The 20,123-nt window shown below is 38.2% G+C and overlaps 1 protein-coding gene across 2 annotated transcripts in view; it reads right to left on the bottom strand.

Annotated features, from left to right (window-relative positions):
- Window positions 1-1,510: 1,510 nt before the first annotated feature.
- ACER3 (alkaline ceramidase 3) overlaps window positions 1,511-20,123 on the bottom strand; it is a 56,083-nt gene continuing 37,470 nt past the window's right edge. For both annotated transcript variants that reach the window (XM_021533925.4, XM_021533926.3), the window contains 5 exons: window positions 15,702-15,760; window positions 12,256-12,357; window positions 9,778-9,882; window positions 8,212-8,257; window positions 1,511-7,703 (listed from right to left, as the gene is read on the bottom strand). In XM_021533925.4, coding sequence (XP_021389600.1) covers window positions 7,650-7,703; window positions 8,212-8,257; window positions 9,778-9,882; window positions 12,256-12,357; window positions 15,702-15,760 — 366 coding nt within the window. In that variant the 3' untranslated portion in view covers window positions 1,511-7,649. The remainder of the gene's footprint in view (window positions 7,704-8,211; window positions 8,258-9,777; window positions 9,883-12,255; window positions 12,358-15,701; window positions 15,761-20,123) is intronic.

Here is a 20,123-nt window from a genome sequence, read left to right as displayed (position 1 = left end):
TGTCTTGGCAAACACAGAGTTTTAGGTGTCCCTCACATACAAAAGGTGAATGAGGACATCATCCCAGCTCTGTTCCTGCTGAGGGTGCAAGAGACCTCTTCTTGAGCTCATCACATTATCTCCTCTTGGGTGACTAAGTTTGAGTCCAGACATTTGTCCCTGTCCTGCTTCTGTGGATCCTGTCCCATACCAGCACAACCACGGTCCATGTCTCCATAAGAACCCATCAGAGAACCCCTCAAAAGTGACCCACAGAAGAGACAGACCCACCACAGCTTCATTAGTGACTCCACTGTCTTGTCCATCTCCATGAATTTAGGAACAAATATCCAGGCTGGATAGTCAGCTCCTCTGCTAACTGGCAGCAACTTTCTCCATACAGCACCATGAACAGCCAAATCTATGCCTATAGCCACTGGGATTTAAGCCTTTGAACAGGCTGGGAAAAACAAAACAAAACAAAACAATAACAGCAAACAAAAAACAAAACTGAAAAACAAAAACCAAGGGGGAAGTTGAAGTGGGGAGGAAGAGAAATTAATAAAGCTGCAAGTAAATTGGCAGTCTTGAAAGGGAGCTCATCAAGCTCAAAATTTAATTTTCTGTTTGGGAGGAGGGCTTTGAGAGAACCACAATGTTTTTATCCCTAGAGAAATTTCAAAGTATTACTCAGCTCTAGACTAGCCACAAGCTCAATATGCAAAGCTGGATTTCACCCAGCCTCAAAGCTCTGGCAATGCTTGTCTGCAAAGTCTGGATGTGCCTATGCATGCAGCAGCACTGAGGGGAGATGGCACAGCTTGCCTCAGCCATTTATACCACTGGCTCTGAGGTTTGCTGCCCTGTGTCTTGGCTCCTGAATAGTTAATTCCAGGTTGTCTCTGCAGACACAGAGCTTCCAGAGAGATAAGCAGGAGAAAATAGGGTCTCTGAGCACCTGGGAGAGCAGCCAGAAGTGGGGAAAACACCTTATGGTCATTACCAGACTCTGGCTGCAGTGGTGTGATGAGACTGGCTGGGTTAGTGCCTGGTTGTCCACAATTCCTGCTTGGAAAGATTCTGCCCTGCAGTGATTATCCTCCTCTCTCACTGAAAGGAATGGGAAAAGACTGAAGCAAAGGGTGTGCAAATTGCATGCTCTGGGCTGCCTGCACATTCACCCGACTCCTGCCTTTCCCTCTCCCACCCTGCAGTCCATTCTAACTGGTGTGTGCTGGGGAAGCCTTTGAGGGGAAGATGGTCCTGTGGTGTTTACAGCCAACACTACATCCCCAAGCAAGGCCCAGTGCTCAAAGGGCCCCAGTAAAAGGCAGGAAGACTGGAGACCTCTAGTACTGTGGAGGCTTGTGGCTGCAGGGAGGCAGCTTCCCCATCCATGCAGAACACACAAATCCTGCTGTTCTACTTGCACACCACTAGCCAAGATGTACAACCACCCATCTACTGAACAGCATCCAGATGAACCAACCAGCCCTGCACAACACAGACACCAAGAACCACCTGGGAAATGTTGTATTTGAAACAAAATTCTTTAATAGTTTGTACTATAAAGACAAATTAGTGCTTGACTATAGCATGAATAACAAATGAAACATATTAAATATTTCAAAGCTACTGTGCTTTGGAAAACAAGATATGCTGATACATATAAGCCTAATGTTGGTTACCAGCTGGTTTGGTAGGGTCAGTTTGGTGTATCAAAATTGTCAATAAACATTTCTCAGTGTAGCTGTGTTCTACAAGTCACCTGCTACTCATCTATCACAGTGTTATTATCTAACTGCAACAATGTACTGAATTTCAGGAAGAGAAAGTCACAAGTTAGAACTCTGTGTCAATGTTAGAATGTTTGGTTAGGTAATGAACAGGAGATTTCATGTCCACTCCAGGTGGACAGATGGTGTTTGATCAGACTGTAACATCATCTGTGCATTATGCTGAGATCAACAATCAACATGAAATAGCCAACATCAATTTGGAATATCAAGAGAAAAATTAGTTTCTGTTCAGTCTAAGGAGTAACTACTGCTCATGCTGCTTGAAATCCTCTCTTCCAAAATCCAGGGAACAATAGGATACCCAAACAAAGTTCTTCCACACGTTTCATGTGGAAAACATTTTGGTACATAACTTGCTATGAGCCATTTTATTCACCACTGTCTTTGGAGAAACATATATATGTTCCAGAGCTTTGGGGACAGAAGAAGGAATCTAAAATTGTGCTTATAGCTATTCCTGTGGACAAATAAGCAAAAGACCCTTTATATTTTCATTTTTAAAAATCTTAACAATCTGGTCTTATCAATTTGTGTGATATATGTGCAAAAAATCCAAAACTGCAGGCACCCTGGTTTAGGGTCTCACATGAACTCTTAACTTGGCTCTTCTTAAAGCTACAGTTTCATACTTAGTCAAACCTAAAACAATTAAAGAAGTAAAATGGGAGAGTTCTGCAGTAAAGCAAGAGGTTCAAACTGTACATACGAATCCCCCTGCCCCCAGTCCTGTTTAGAGCATCTGGCTGGAACCTCCAATAAGGGGGCTCCACATAAAGTGCTTGCTGCCATGACCTCACACTGCCTGTCACTGAACTACAATAAACACTTCCTGTACAGCTAAATCCCTCACCCAACTTTCAAAGCCTGGAAAGTTGCAATGGCATCAGGAAGGTGGGTAGCCAGGCTCAAGTTTGAGTCAGAGGCAGACATGTATTGGATAACTAACAGGAAAGACACTAAAAATAGTGCTGGGATTCCTGCAGGAGGAGGATTTTTTAAAAATATTGACCCCCACCTACCAAAGACTTCCAGAAGAAAACACATCCCCAGCTCTCATAAAAGCCTTGTAACAATGAGATCAGGCACTTGGCAGTGGTAAGCAGTTGTGCGTGAGAAACTGAACAAAGAAACCCAAACCCAATTTTAATAGTTAATAGAATGTTCTCCATCTTTAGTTACAGACTCTCAAACAAAGCTGGCAGAAGACATTCCAGATAGGTCAAAAATGCATTCGTTCATATATAAAACATTTAAAAACATGTCATGTTCCATCCTCATAAAACAGCCTCTAAGTCATCTACAATGAACTGAGCGTAACAGAAACTACATCACTTCTGTGGTGAAGAGAGCAGTAGTCAACATGGAAAGTTAAATGTATAAATAGGAAAACATTCAAGTATCTAAAGTGCAGATACCAGGAGGGTAGTTGATGCAATACTATGAGATCCTGTGCTTAATAATAAAAGTTATTCTCGTTTCATGTAAGATTTCTTAATCTCCTTCTGGCTTTGCTCTGTTCATGTGTAATAAAGACTCCATCATTTATCCCTCTTCATGGCAAAGTCTCACAGTCAAACAGCACTTTGTAGTTAAAGACGCCCACTGCCCAGTTAAAAAGTGCAGATGGGGTTTAAAGTAAACTGAAAGTTTTACCTGAATATGTTAATCTAAATTACAGGGCACACATTCCCCCAAAATGGACGTGTGTTCCTGAATTCTGATGTCTACTAAAGGAAACAGCATGGCTGCTCCATTACAGCTCCTCTGTACTGAATCATTTCACCACCTGCTATTAAAATGCTGTAATATATCCACAGAGAGAAACAGGTTTTAAAAAATGGTATTACTGAAATTCTTGAATGCAGATTAAACAAGGTGATAGTGGCTGCGAGAAACACTGGTAGTACTGGGAGGATTTTCTGTTGTTGAGATTCACATGGAAGTGTTTGATGAAAAAGACATTCAGTTGCTTGAAATGAGGTGTTAGAAGCAAACCCATGATGGCCAAAATAATCAACTGTATTTCAAATCATACAATTCAGCTTTAGCCAAGCAAGACAGCACAGAACAGGATTAAAAGAGAATTTAAACTTATTACAGAGCAATATTTTCTACTCTATCCCTCCCAAAAGATTTCACTACACCTGTCTGAATTGAAGTCCTCCTACTTGAATCTCTCTCTAAAGCAGCCAGACGTACACAAAGAAGAGCGGCAGATGAGCACAAGCTGTAAGTGACAGACACCAAGTAAGTGAGAATGTTTACAGGCAGTGAACAGAGCCAGCCACGAATCAATACAACACTGTTGCCACTCCCAGGGGCTGCACAGTCCAAGTCAGGCTGTGCTGATGTGCACACACTCAGGCAAATGTAATTAAGGGCACAGTTATGGTACAATACATGACAGAGGTAGACCAGCAAGTGGTAGCACTACATATTCCAACTCTGACTGAGGGGAGGTTTTAAACACTCAAGGGCAGCACAGCAGCCCTGTGCTAACAGAAAAGCATTAAGATGAAGTCTGGAGATAATTAATACTGCTAGCCAACAGCATGGATGAATGCTGAAACATGGATGAGATTCCTCCTTACTGAAGAATGCATATCTTGAGCTGTATCTAAAAATCTAAATTCCCAGAATAAAGCATGGGTTTGATCTGTACTGTGAGAGTAATTTCAAAGTTTTTCCTCTTATTTCCAAGAAAGAATTTTTCAGCTCATGGACTGCAGAGCTACTTACTACTCATCTGTGTCAAATTGATGGTTGTATGGTGGCAGATTTCCTGGTTCTTCATAGATGTTAAGGAATAGAAGAGTTCATTGTTATCAAGTCTGTCCCAACACATCCTGTAGAATTCATACCAAATGACACCTACTTCCAGAATTCTCTTTAAAGAGAATTCCAGAATTCTCTTTAAAGTAGCTGCTGTCTGAATGCTACTCAAAAAATAGGATCACATACGACTTGCTAAGATATAGTGCAGGAAAAGCTTGTGATATACTGCTCTAAGGTCTATAGGAAAAAAAAAAATCAACATTATCATACAAGCGATATAAATAAAAAGCAATTACCAGACATTTAACACATTACAGGAGTAAGAATATATGTCTTTCCAGGCACTAGAAAAAGCAGTCTGAATTTCAGTGCCATATAGTTAAAACTTGCTTGTCATTTTCAATATCGCTCACAAGATAAGTAAGGCAGTCAAACCAAAGCACCCATGATTTTAGATTATTTATGCTAAGAAGGATACACAGCTAAATTACATTCCTCAGGGTCTAAAATAGCCTGTTGAAAGAAAGGCTGCTGGCAGGGTGGTAGAGGTGTGCATATTTTTGCTCATTTGGAATGTAGGAAGAAGCCAAATTGCAATTTTTTTTTAAAGAAAAAAACCATCAACAACAAACAATGCATAAATGAAAAATGAACAGCACTATAAAATTAAAATATGAGCTTTTCCATTTTTTTTTTAAATCCTGACAATTAAATCCAACAAGATCTGAAACCCCCTCATCACAGACTTCCTAGTTGCAAATGTGTAGAAGAATCAACAAATTTCTTTAAATATAACATTGTAGAGATGCCTGATCAATAAGAAAGTGGCGTTTCAAGACACTCTGGTTCTTGCAATTAATTAACTAAACAGAGCCCCCAGATCCTTCAGTAACAAAACTAAGGCCACTAAAAGAAAGGCTTTTTCCATTTCCATAAAAATAGTATCATACCTAGCAGACGTCACAAGTGACTGTTGATATATCTTGCTGCTGCACTGCTTCTCTTAGGAGACTCCTTCCCTAACTTATGAACAAATGTAAACATAGTAAATAAGAAAATGGGATACACTGTGCAGAAAAATGCTTGAGAAAGCCTGGAGGTGAACAGGCAGGCACTTATTGTCAAGCTACATTTTTTTTTTGAGAAACAGTTCTCAAATCTCTTTACAAAAAATATGCCTTCTGGATAATTAAAGACACCTGATCCATAACAGCTTTTTCCTACCTCTGTGCTAGTTCTCCTAACTTCTTTCAGTCTGAAGAGCACTCAAATTTCCCAGCACAGATGCTGACCTTGTCTATGGAACTGGAGCCTACTGACATCAAAGCTGCTAAAAAATTACACTTCACTTGCCTTTGTAGGGGTGTACAGGTTGAAATACACTGCTATCAGCAAATGCTTAAACCTCATTGAACTCACTCAAGGTTAAGTGTCTTTTTCCAATACAGTTTGAGGTTATTTGATCTCAAGAGTCCAAGGCTGTTGCATAACAGGAGCCACATTTTTATTTGGAGGGTCACATCAGTTACTGATGGATGTGAAAGATGCAGAGAAACTCCAAACAAATAAAAGGGAGGAGACCATTTTAGCCAGCACTGATTGTTCAATAGCCAGGACTCTGAGACCTGGGAGATGGCTTTACAGCTGTATTACCATGCTTTGCTGCTGTGAGCACATTGTAAATCAATACAAAATGAGATTTTGGATCAGTCTGAGCATTTCCCTTTTTTAATTCATGGTAAGAAGGATAAATCCCTCAGAGCATCAAAAGCAGACAAAAATTGCATAGAATGGCAGCAAGTAGGCACGGAGACTGTTTGTTGCCCCAAAATCAAGAGCATCAAAACCACAGCATATATATGAGGTATATTTTGAAAAACTGTGTTAATGTTTTCTTTACATTTACTTACTAACTTTCATCAGCTGGGTAGATAAGAATTGCAGAAAACAGGGTTTGTCTCCCTCATTAATCCCCTAAGTCTGGTTTTAAAAGGTGGTCAGCTTTCTCACAGACTAAGCATGTGATAGATTAAAAACAAGCAAAGCACTACCCCTTGCATCTGGGGATATCCTCAGCCTCAGTTTTGTTCTTTACTCCTCCTTCAAAGTTTCTGAATAAGAAGATGCTTCTGAAAGTCACACCAATATTTAAGACTTGTAAAGTAAGAGATAGATGAATTCAAAGCTGAACTAGAGAACATCTAAGGTGTTTGTCAATCTGTAGTATGAATGGGAAATGGAAAAATAAAGAAAGGGATAGAAAAGTTAGGCATGTAAATAACAATTACAAAAAAATTATAAAGAGTATTTCTTATGTTTCTACAGTCACTCCACAGTTTTGCAATGAATCACTGGTCAAAAAAATTAGGAATTGAGCTCCCAGACACAAATAAGAACACCTCTAAAGCTTCACCACTTCACGGTCTTCTTCTGGTCACACTTTGGAACATCCTCCCTGATGAACCTTTCAGTTGGACTAAAGAGAAAATGGATGGTTGGTATAAAACGAACTAAATGGCACAGGTATCCCAACCATTTTCCTTAAAATAGAAATTGCAAAGGAGGCTGTTGAAAAGCAAGGTAGAATAAAAGCCTAAATCAACCATTACATACTTCATTAATTGTATAAAAGTGCAAGCTTAAAGTAGTTTGGGTTAAGCATTCAGTTCACTATAGGCCACACAGATGCTTAGCTTGGCCATCAATGGCCTAGTTTTGTCATTCAGTTACTAATATTAGTTTAGACCACAGAAAGAACAAAAACCGAATGAAAAAACATATGCAATCCACTTCAAAAATGGTTAGTTTTCTGTGACCAGCACGAAATATTACCTCAATATCATCAGCTATACAATATATACATAAAATCCTTGTGTCTTAATCTTTGTTTTAACAACTTAGAATAAAGCTGTACTAAGTGCTGTTTCCCTAGTGTGCCAGCTCTTTGCTCTGTTCCAGCCGACTGGCCTCGAAGCACAGAGAAGTCCTTGAATAGCAATAGTACTTGGACTGATCCATAATTTTGACACTTCAGCCAGAGTAACTGTTGAAATGCTTTATTCAGCCAGGCCGGGTGATTGCATGTGGCTGCCTCAGTCAAAGGTTCTTGGGTGGCTCCACAAGAAGAACAGGCCAAATTCCAAAAACAAACTGTCAAAAGAAAAATAGGAATAGGGGAAAGATTTCTTGGAATATTTTGTTTCTTGGAACAGAAACCAAACACTATCAAACATAATCTAATGATAGGATGCAAGGGGAATGGCTTTAAAATGAGAGAGTAAGTTCAATTTGCATATTAAGAAGAAATTCTCTACTTTGAGGGTGGTGAAACACTGGCACAGATTGCCCAGAGAAGTTGTGGATGTTCCACCCCTGGAAACGTTCAAGACCAGGTTAGAGTAACCTGGGGGCCCTGAGTACCCTGATCTAGTGGAAACTGTCCCTTCCCATGGCAGGGAGGCTGAAACCAGATTACCATTGAGGTCCCTGCTACCCCAAACCATTCTGTGAATCTATGAAAATTTCAATAGCATTTCTTGGGATGTAAGCAGAAGTCAAAGACAGTACCCTAACAGGCAAAATTATTGAGCCCCACCAACAGTTCAAAGCACAAGATATCCAAATGTACATTAATAAATACAAAATACTGCTTGCTTACCTTCACCTTTGGCCTGTGTTTCAGGAAAAGTGTCCTTGTATATAAACTGAGGAGAAGGAAAAAAGTATGCTTAAAATTTCAAGTATAAGACAGCATATAAAATAAGGATGTCCTGATCCCACTTTTATTTTCCAACTATAGAAGAATTGTTTCTGTGATTGCTGAACTACCCATTCTGCCTAGATTTAGTCAATATAGGAGATGTTAACGTCCAGTAAATCCCCCTGTAGCAGACTAATCAGCAAAATAATTTATCCTATCACCTATGAGGGGAGAAAGAAAGAAACTGTGAGAGGTAAAAAAGAAAAAAAAAATTAAACAGGGACTGGAGTCTGTCATTTCAGAAAGATGAAATTAAATCAGAGTAGCACAAAATATAGCAGATGTTAAAGGGGGGAAAAGCATCAGAGCTTGATTCTATATCTTATTTTTATTCTTACATGCTTTCTCCCCTCTGTAGATCTTTTCCTGTGAATGACCTCACACTTTTCTTAAGTGGTAATGCCACTTTGTGGCATGTTGGAAAAACCTTGCTTATGCTTGCTTCCTGCAAGGAATTTTCTTTAAAAAAATTACCTCAAGCTCTTTAGGGTAGCAGACAACCTGTAAACCTAAATGGAGCAACTGTTTTCCATATACCTTGACATATTTCTATGTATATCTACATTTACATATGTGTTGGTAAATAGGTTTGCATATATATACACACATAAATGTAACTATGAGCTATCAGATCATCTAATGGAAACGTACTTATTTTCCTTGCATTTTTCTTTTGTTAGGTATTTTAACATCTGACAAAAAAGGTGAAAACCATGTTAGATGTAGAAAAATTGATATATAAGCAATTCTTGACTACATAGGATGTAAACATAAGCCAGACATTCTCTTTGTTATGGGTTAAGTGGTAAAATATTAATTCATTAGACGACAAATGAACTGCAGAAATTCTTCAGATTTCAGCTTATATTCTATTCTTGCCTCTGGTTCCACTAGATGGTGGTACAGAGCAAAAATGAGATAAAAATCTGTTGGTTCCAGACTTGCTAACTTAAATTCTTGTTTAAGTCTCTTGGTCAAACTAATACCTTGCCCTTTTGGGAACAGCTCCTCTACAACTACTTCAGCCATCACCCCTCTGCACTACAGCAGGATGTCTGCTGGTTTTCAGGAGTGACAGTGCCTATCAAAAGATTTGTTAAGCTCCTAAATTTAAGCATGTTTAAATACTTCAGGATTGCTGCTCAAGAACAGACAATTAATGGCTTACATTCTGAAATTAATATACTGTCAAATAATTTTGGTTTAACTGCCACAGGGCTCCCATTTCTGAACTAAATTTTCTTGAAGAACCATGACTATTTAAAGACTAGTGATTACATTTTGAAAAATATAGATGAGTTTTAGGGAGTTTTTAGGTCAGTTACAAAGAGGAAAGAAAACCACACACCAGTTTAGTAAGTCTTTTTCCTGCTCTTCTGCTTGGTACAACATTCTGAAGTACATCTGAACCTGATAAAACTCGTAAGAGCTCTGTGAACATCCAGTTTAGAAAACATTTCCTACCTTAGCAGGATATGAAGGTAAGAACCCAGGCCTGTGAGAATATGCCACCACGCATGAAACTGTGTCACAGCTCCCACCACGGGAGGCATCTTCTCTCGTAACGCTCTGAAAGAAAGAAATATCATGCCATGGAATATTTTTTCCCAGCTAAGCAATCTCAAATCACAATGTTGGATTATCAGATCACACATTATTGTTTCCATATCTCAGGCATGTGATGGACAGGTGAGGCTTCATGAAGTGAGGCTTTCAGCAGGTGAGGCGCAGCAGTTATAGTTTACACTGCTAGTACAAAGAAATATCAGCAAACTGACTTTCTTATACATTTAAAGAAAACAGACATTTCTGCATATGATGAGTGATCAATTACTTCTGGACTCAAAAATATATTTATGGCATCCCACAGTCCCAAATGTATTCTACCATTCTCCTCCCCAGAACCATGTGAACTATTTTTGATAGGATGAAATGTTGAGTTTAAGGTCCAAGAGAGAAAATGAGATTTATCAGACATCATCACTTTAAATCTGGCAATCACACCACCTATTCTGCAGGTCCATGCAACCTCAACTTGCCTTTCTCTGTTGGACTCTAAAACAGGGACAAAATGGGTATTAAGTGAGGAAGCAATTAAAGTAGAGGGTGTGAAATACTCCACCAACATGCTTTGTATTTTGTAGTTATGGGGTGTGAGCAGCTTGGGAAGGGGCTAAGGGATGGAGATAAAGAAATGAAGAAAAGGAGCTACACATTGCCCTTATTTCTCCTGCTCTCTGCTCTTTTGCAGATAATGCAGATATTTTGGTTGACGGCGGAGGAACTGTTTGCATCTGCTGGTCTTTTTTTTTTTTTTTTCACTTTAATTTCACTTGTCAAATTAAAACAACCATTTGATGTGTTAAGGAAGCAAAATCTGCAGCTCCTGTAATAAGTCCTTAGTGCTTGATATTACAGTGCTTTGTCCAAAGCTGTTCAGTCACAAATATTAGCACACAGCTTCAACTGAGTCAGCCCAGCAATGACACAGTGGAACATGCAGCCTGACAGCCCAGCACAACCTTTGAACCTTTGGATGGTAGGAAATTTCAAAGTTCAAATTCAAAAGTGTGTAGTTCCAACAAGACAAACTGAATGCTACAGACTTCTTGTTATTTTGATTGGTTTTTTTTAATAAGCTGCAGATTTACTGAAATATGGAACAAAAAAACCTGAATCAAAATCCAGTTTTGAACTTTAAAACCAAGAGCAGGTAGGTGGATGATTCACAAGTTAGACATTCAGAGAATAAAGAATTTCAATGCATTTAAATGTATTTTCCCCAAAGGTTCAAATTATAATACCTCCTGGATAAATCCAAGGCTCTGCAGATGTCTGATTAAACCTAGTAAACAAGCATATTTTTTTTTCTAGCATAATAACCACACAAGTATTACAGGAAAGACACTAACATTTTTTCCCCTTATGAAATGAGGATGGAAAAAAGTGCCTCAGCAGCTGGTGTCATTTTTGGGCCTAGGAACCAGTTCAAAAGCCCCATGGACCCACAGCAGCTCAGCAGGTTTGGTGCATTGAGGGTTGTGATCTCACCAGTGATGTGAGGCAGCTGCAAAAATCAGCCCTGATGCCAATTATTTGGAAAGTAAACCCAGGCCACTTGTGCTGCCAAATAACTACTCTATCCCATCTGTATCAAGCACTCCCAGGGATGAGGATCATGCATTATATTAATTTAAAAAAAGTTTCAAGAATACTCTGTTGGAATAAACTTTCAGCTGGCTTAACCTAGCACAGAGATTAAAGAGCCAGAAGAGATGGAAAACTTTAGACTTCTTTACAGCACACTGTTCTTTGGCTCTGACAAACCAGCCTACTAGGACAATTCTGTACAACACAGACTCCGTGGCATAACAGTGTTTTAAATTGTCAAAAATTTATTTTTCTTGATGCTGGAATTAACCTTTCCATCTCCTCCAGCTTGCTGAACAATACATGAATTGCAACTAAGTGCTGTTTACTGGTGCCATGGATATTGAAATAGGTATTTCTTGAACAGTAGTGGCGGTTGTTCTGCATGTCTTCTTTAACATTCAGAACTACTGTTTTTTATTTTCCTAAGAAATGGAAGAGCAGGAAAAAAAAACCCAACCAAGCGAGCAGGATAAAAACACATTCAGATGAAATCAAATGTTGCTTCAGTGAGTCACAGGTCCTCAAAATTATGTGACATTATTTCTCTCAATTCAATTGGAAGTTAAAAGAGAAATAACAAAAAAAAAAATCTATAAATTAAAAAAAAATTTAAAAAACCCTGTTGAGTGCCAACTCTAGTCATGAGTAATCTGCATAAAATCTCATTGATGTTTTGTAGGCAGCATACCATATATAGAATGAGATGGACCTGAATATGCACCTTAGAAATAATCCAATCTTTATACTTAAAGGCTATTAAGAGAGATCCACACATGTGAAAAAACTCACCTCAATTTATCACAGAAAATGTTGTCCACATTCCAGAGAAAAAATCCCATTAAAAATACAGTTAAAGATGTATAGCCTAGACCTCTAAGCCATGGGTACACCCTAGGGAGAGAAATAATGCAGAGTTTAGTTCCGAATGCTTTAAGACACAGAAATATACTGCTATATCCTACACTAAATATGTGTAAATACAGAAATGCTGTTATATGTAAATAAAATTCTTTATTAATTTGGTTTATTCCTCAAAAGAAACAAATACCAACTTCAAATTTCATCTGCTTCAATATTGTATTTTACTTCTCTCTCCTCATCTCATATTCTCTGAGACTGTTCTTTTACTTCTATAATTATAATTGTTTTCCTAAATACTGCATTCTCTGAGTGAAAAGTGGGAAAACTAAAGTTGACTAAAAGGTACTAATTCTTCAGTCTTGTGTATGTTCTTTCATTAAGAAAAAACAAAGAAAGAAAAAAAGCCCTGTTACAAGTAGGACTCTCCCAAAAGAAGAGGGTCTTTGCCAAGAGATATCTCTATATTAGGGAATTTGTATTATCTTTCAAAATTACTCTTTTGTAAATGTAGACCACCATGACCAACAACTAACCAAATGAATAGTATTAAACCCCAGTACATTTATGTTCATCTTTCAATTGAATGCTACTGGGAATAGAAAAATGTAAATTTAATTTTGGCAGAAAAAAAAATCTTCTTTAAGATATGGAAAACACACTGAAGAATCAGATGCAAGAAAGTACATCATTAATAAATTTACTGTCCCTAGCTACATTCAGGTTGGACCATGAAATTGTAAGCTTCCTACATGGAAGGCTCCTTTCCCACTAATAACATAAGTCTAAAAGCAAAATCCAACCCTGAAAGGCTGCCATGAAATACTGTCCAAGTTATTTTTAAGCATTATCAACGCACAGTTGAGATTCTGGGTTAAAACACATTCTTGAGCTGCCTTTTCCTCCACTGTGTGTGTTATAGCACATTTCAGAGCTGTGAGCACTGGGAACCAAAATGTGCAAAACACAACAGGTAGCTTGCCCTGTGGAAGAAGCTCTAGCCAGATACAAGCTGTACAAGTCACAAATTGACTGCCAATATAAACTAGCAAAATTATTATTTGTTTAGTCTAATAAATGTGTGGAGCACCATGCAGCACATGGCAAAGATTACACTGTAATATTACCCCCTCAGTGCTCCAGAGACATAAGCAAGACCATGACAAGACAGAGCACTAAATGGTATATTAAACATGCTGGTAATTAGGTAATTATAGCTGGAATTATTGAGGAATAAACTGGTGTTTTGTGAAGGAATCAACTGGCATCACTTCTAATAGAGAACATGCTTTGTGAACAGAGAACAACATTTGCCCAGTTGTAATCTTGGGAAGAAACAGACCTAAGAAAGAGATGAAAAGTGTTGGGGGAAGAGGCAGGAAGAGGAACAACTGGTGAGGGTAAAATGAGGTAGTAGCCTGGAAGGAATAACATGCTATTCTTTGGAATGTTCACTCTAATCTCAGAGTGACTTCAAGACCCGCACTAAGAAATATGAGTGATAGGAAGTGAAGTAACAAAAAATAAGCAGAAATCAGGGTCAGTATGTAAGCTGGAAAAAGCTTGGCCAAGTGATGGAAATAGCTAGCACTACTGATGGAAATACAGGAATATGTTCTAGCCATGCAGAGACAGTAAACCCAAAAGTGTGCTTGAGGACAAATTTTAGAGAAAAGAAAGGGTACCTTCTTCAGGTTGGCAGAGCTTCTCTAGTAGAACTAATTTAAAATTAGTAGTAGTTTAGTTAAAATTTAGAAGTAGTTTAAACCTACTTCTCTTCCCATCCCAAGTTTCTACCCAGTTTGCATAATAACACCAGCGGGGGAAATAAGTCTTTGTAGGGTGCTGATGCAATGAAGTGATCAAGCTAATTAAGAAGATACACTCCAAGCCTCTAAAACTGAAGTGGAAAAGTAGGTGGGACTTCAGAGATAGACTTTGCTGGAACAAAACAATCAATGATACTTTGGGAGGGAAGGTGGTGATGTTATTGATAAAGACAGAAGACTATTAAATGCTTCAGAAATAATGAGAATGCATTACTGTGTGGAATTTACAGAAGTAGAAAAATAGCAGGCCCAAGAGTTTGTCTGTATAGACAAAAAGAAATTTAATCTAAAAGACTAGAACTGTGTTAAATCCTTGAATAAGAACCAAATTAAAATTACTTCAATTTGATTCAATTTAGTTCCTCTTGGAGGTGAATTAATGTAGTATCACTTAAGATCTCTAGGCAAGGATTAAAATTTCCAGTCCATAGGTTTAAAAAGTGCCTTTAAATTGATGATTGTTTCTGAAGCTGCAACACACTATCAGTTTTAAATTCTTCTTGCTTAATAAAAAAGTCTGTGAACATTTGTACTTGGTTGGTGGGAACTTTTTGGGGAAAGCCAAATCATGTGAACTGAAATGGCAATTGGAAGGTGATTCAATGAATGTACTTGATCCTTGTGGGTCTCTTCCAACTCAGAACATTTGAGGAGTCTATAATACTTCAAATGCTCATTTTGTTAAATTCTTCCTTGTGTTCCTGAACAGACATATGTGGAACTTGAAACAAAGTTTGACAAAAAGTACATTTAAAATGATGACAGAAGAAAGAAGTAAGTTATTTTCAGAAGCAATCCACAAAGGCATGAGAACTCCAAATATTCACAGGAGATAGAAGTGGGCAACCAACTGAGCCTCTGAGAGCTAAAGGTATGTGTTTACTCCAATACTGATTAAATTCCATTTTCCTCCCTTTTACCTACCAAGTCTGTGCTCTAATGATTCTAATGCTTCTCAATGGCTCCTAGAGCTTTTAATACGTTTTGTTTGTTACAGTTTCAATTTCCATTTCCATAGCATTATGCCTAACTTTATCCAATCAGATCTATAAGAAAAACTATCATATGCTATTATTTTTTCAATACTTGAGCAGGGAAGAGGAAAGGAAATTACTAAGTGATGATTCCACTCTGCAGTCTTACTCTTAGCACTCTCCCAGTATTATCATTAGAGTTTGGACACTACCAACAGATTTCATACTACCCAGCAATTTGAAGACAAACTCCATCTCTTGTTAAATCCCAGTCTAACAGCTGAAGGCACCAGCAGAACACCTGACAGCAAACACTGATCGTAAGTGGAGAAATCTCAGTTTAGTTTAATGTTATCCCAGTGGCTTCAAAGACGTGCAAGGTGATGAGCCAATCCCTTTCAACTCAGGGGAGCCCAGGGTTAACATCATGTACCTAATTAAAGAAATTCTCCCATTGCCAATTTCTTATCCTAGGCTGACCAAAAAAAAAAAAAAACCAAACAAAAAAACCCAAACAAACAAACATGCAAAAGCTATGTTCTAATTTACAATGATAAATTAAATGGTTACTTACCATAATACTATATAAACAGATCTTAGAACTATGATGGAAACTAGTGTTCCATACATGATCTGAAAATAAAAAAAGAGATAAAATTCAGCAGTTGGGTTCAAATGATCATATAAAATACTACAGGAGTAAAAAATTTTTGAAGCCTCTGGGTTTTTTGGGTTTTTTTTTATGTCTCAGGAAATAGCATTCCTTCTAACTTCACCTCCAGAAAGCCTTCTATTAAAGTTTCAAATAAAGGTATGATTATAAATCATGTCCTTTATACAATTACAGGAAAAGTCAGTTGTGTAAAACCAATGTTCTGCTATTCTGAATCAGAAAGCAAACACTAGATGGCACTCCGAAAGCACCCTGAGATCAAAAACTCTAACTAACTCCTATTTTCTCTTCTCTGTATATTTTAGCCCAGGATTGTACAAGCATCAGCTAAAGCTGTTTTCGAAAGCTCTGCTTCTTTCATTGATACTTGATTAATATGTTTTCCTGAAAGCAAACACCTGAACAGACTATGTGCTATTCCCACACTGAGCATCACTATGGGGAAAAACTTTCCATGAAGCATTTCAAACTATTACAGATTGTTTGAATTCAATCTAATTATATAGTGGGAAGGCTGCACAGTCTGAAAAGATCCATGAGCAAAATCTGATTCACTGTAGGCTTGATGAATTTGAATGCAATCACCTGACTTATAAAAAGTCAAAGTAATAATTTATTTTTTGCCTCATGATCTTTAAATCACTCTCTTTTATTCACAAACTTAAAATCCATGTAACACCACCTCCAAGATGTACAGATTAAAGAAGATAAAAAATGTGGCCAGTCATGCCTGAGAGTGATGCAGAAGTCACTACAGCAGGGAGGATTTTTAGACACTGGTGACATTCAATTACTGTCTATATTTTTTATTCTGAACACTCTTTTCCTCCTGCCAAAAGGCAGTTTGTTCCAAGCAGCTGTGCCTTGCTCTTTTTGCCTCTACCCCGTGGCCTACAGGCCTCCCAGTGTTTTTTTCTTTCTTGTTCACTGACTTAACTTTCTCATCTTGCTTCTAGTTAGCTACTATCTAATTCTGCCTTTAACATTAAACAGAAAAATTATATATTTTGCTGTCTTTTTTTAAAAGCCACTAAACCTCACAGAAAGAAGTGTGCATACAAACCGATGTCCTTACCATGTTCTAGTGACCTCCTCATACCCCTCCCTTTTTTTTTTTGATTGTCTTTGAGACAGGGACTGCCTCTCACTCTGCTGGAACTGGGGCATTCAGATCATACTATCCTGAAAGCATGTCTAGGCATCTCACATAAAACAGGTTACTGCAATAATGCAAAGTGAAACCCTCATTCCAAAAGTCCATAAAGACAAATTTGCAAACTCGCTTTAGCTTTAAGGATGAGGTTAGTAGCACACATTGTATTATCAGGGCACATATACAGGGCAAGACAGACAACAGAGCCCTTATGTCTAAGAACAGGTAAATGTGAGCTCCAATACTGACTATTCAAAGTCAGTCAGCACAGCAGCTCTTAATTTGCATTCAGAACAAGATTAAAGAACTTCAGTAAATAAACTACTACTACTGAGTGTTCTGCTCTGTAGAGCTAAACAAAGCAAAAGTATTTGAAAGGCTAATTGCTTCTGGCTTGTAATTTATACAAAGCTGTTAGTTATTTCCAGTCCCCTTGTTGGGGTGCAGCATGTAAACCAGCAAAAAAAGAAAACCAATACAACCTGCTAGACACTGCCTGAGTATCAAGAGCTTATCAGTCTCAAGCTAAGGATAGGAAGGGGATTGCTCAGGTGTGCTAGGTTGCTGCTTGCTGGTACAATTCTTCATTACTGACATTTTGGCTAAAAAGATCCCATCACATAAATACATTATCAGCCTCATTTAAAACAGCCCTTTTCATTTTTTTCTAATCAAATCCAACAACTTATTCTAAGAGAGGGATGGTATTCATAGAAAGGCTCCTCCAGGATCCAAATTACAGTTTGATTTGCTGATCTTCTCCTTCTTAAAATTTCCATCACTAAAATACTCCTTTGCAGTAGAGATATGGGGAAAACCTATCCATTAAGAGCAACTTCTGTCATACACATTAGGGGTTGTGACCACCCTTATGCTTGTACACAAATTGCTTTTGGATTCTTTGTACAGGGAGTTCAATAGTGTCAGACTCTGCCTAGAGAAACAGATCTTACAGGTAGCCCAAAGCCCAGGTAAAATATTACCTTTTTCAGCAGTTGCTAAAAGCAGGAAAGAGCAAAAGCTAAGAAAAGCTTTCTTTGCAGAGTTTCCGGCTTGGTATTTCCTACTGAGTTAATGGCTTGCAGAAGAGGACAGTATTAATGGAGGAAGGAAGGGGAAAAAAAAAAGAAAGAGAACCTTGCAGTGACTGAAGAAAAACATGCCCATCGTTGACACTTCAATTTCTTGCCTTTTCTGCTTCCCATCCCAAACAGATTGTTAGCAGTAAAACACATTTGTGTTCAAAAGCCTGTGAAAGCCAGAACAACAAACTGTTCTGCTCTACATGCTCCAATCCTCCTTGCTGAAGGTGAGCACCCAGGAGGTGCTGCTGTGATATACAGAGACTGCAGCTGCTCGCCTCCCTCAGCTGTTTCTTACTAGAGGGTTACACACCAAACTGCACAACTTAGTTCAAATGTCAGGCAGCAGAGCTTACTTCATCTCTTTTAGCATCCATGGCTTTACTATTTTTATTATGGTAAAATTTTGTTAGGTATTACTCATCCACCTAGAGAAGGACGAAGTACAATATTATACAAAAAAAGAAAAATCTGCCTTATTTAGCTCAAGTTTTCCCATTTCTTTAACTTCCTTTGTCCTTCGTTTCTTTAACTAAACATAATTTAAGTGACAGATGACAACCAAAGCAAGTTTTCTGCTATTTTTTTTTACACTGCCATTAAACTGAAAGCAAAGAACATCATTTTACTGCAATTGAAACAAAAGGAAAGATCAGAATCTCAATCTTCTGTTATCAGTTCCCTCTTTGCTGTTTCAGATGCAAATAAAGCTCTGCATATTTCAGCTTTGAAGGTATCTTTTCAATTGAGGGAAAAACCCAAAGTCTGATGAAGATACAGTGGATTACCTCATAAGAAGGTAAAATATGAAGAACTTGCTAATTCACAAATGGGAAGTAAGCACTTCAGGGCTCAATGTCTGGCAGCATTTTTAATGTGGAGGCAATTGAGTAAATCATACATAAATTTACTTATGTAAGTTAGACGTAAGGTTGGTACTCCACACTGATAGGGTTCCTCATCTACGCTTCTAGTACAGAAAGCAGAAATAGGCTGCTATTTCCACTTCTCTGTTTCCTCTGCTCCTGGCTTCTAACCATCTTTGGTTAATAAAGTCAATTTATCAGCCTCAAATATTAGTATACACATTGGGCACTGTACTGAGAGATTTTGGGTTCTTGGCAACCAGCTTATCTAATACTCCAACCAGCTACCAGAAGATAGTTACTTAAATATTTGAATATGGAAGTTGTATTTGCAATTTGCAACAAAGAAAACTGAGTTCTACATGGGTTTGGATTTCTGGAGAAGAACTCTGAGACAAAAAGGAAGGACAACTCCAAGATGACACTGAAACACCGAATAACTCAGCACAGTTACAGCTGTGTAGTACCACAGGCCGCCTTGACAGCTCTCGAACGAATTAACTCAGATTCAATGGGTTTGGTCCTGTTTAGACGCATGTATGTGATAACAAAATGACACACAAGTGCTGATGTAGTTTCTGGTACACTGTCTGCCACAGAAAGTCCTCCCCAGTGACTTGTAAAGCTGAACCTTTGGAGAGTCAGAATATCCTTCCTCATTCCTTAAGCAGGTAGAAGCATCAGCCAGAATGAAAGCTATACTTGCTTGGGAAGACATCCCCAAATGAACCATGAAAGAGTGAAATGTCACGCAAGTTAGTTTTATATGTGCTCCTCAGCAGGACAATGACAGAACAGAAAAAGCTCTGTGGTAAAGACACACCTGAAAAGGTCATTTTGAACAGAATACTGGGGAATCTGAATGTACAGAAAGTAAAAACACATTTCACCAAAAGGAACAATATATTAGCCACAAGCCTACAATTAACTATTGCCTTAGTAGCAGGAGGGACTCTGGAGAGGTGTAAGGCATCCAGTGGGTCTACACAGATTCCCCAAAATGGTGAATCCTGCAAGTCTGAACAGACACAAAATATTCTTCATCTAGTTTCAGGCTCCCTTACATACTTCCATACTTCTACATGTTTCATCTGGATTTCACTGTCTTCTTTGCACTTGTATGTTTAAAACACCCCTAGAGAAAAAGACTATTAATTTCTTTTTAACGAGGCAAATGAAATGCGTTTTCCTGCCATGCTTACTTTCTTCCTCTTACTCAAAG

The sequence above is a fragment of the Lonchura striata genome, chromosome 1, assembly GCF_050655825.1.
Source record: "Lonchura striata isolate lonStrDom1 chromosome 1, ASM5065582v1, whole genome shotgun sequence".
Taxonomy (NCBI): domain Eukaryota; kingdom Metazoa; phylum Chordata; class Aves; order Passeriformes; family Estrildidae; genus Lonchura; species Lonchura striata.
This window is presented reverse-complemented; position numbering and strand designations above follow the sequence as displayed.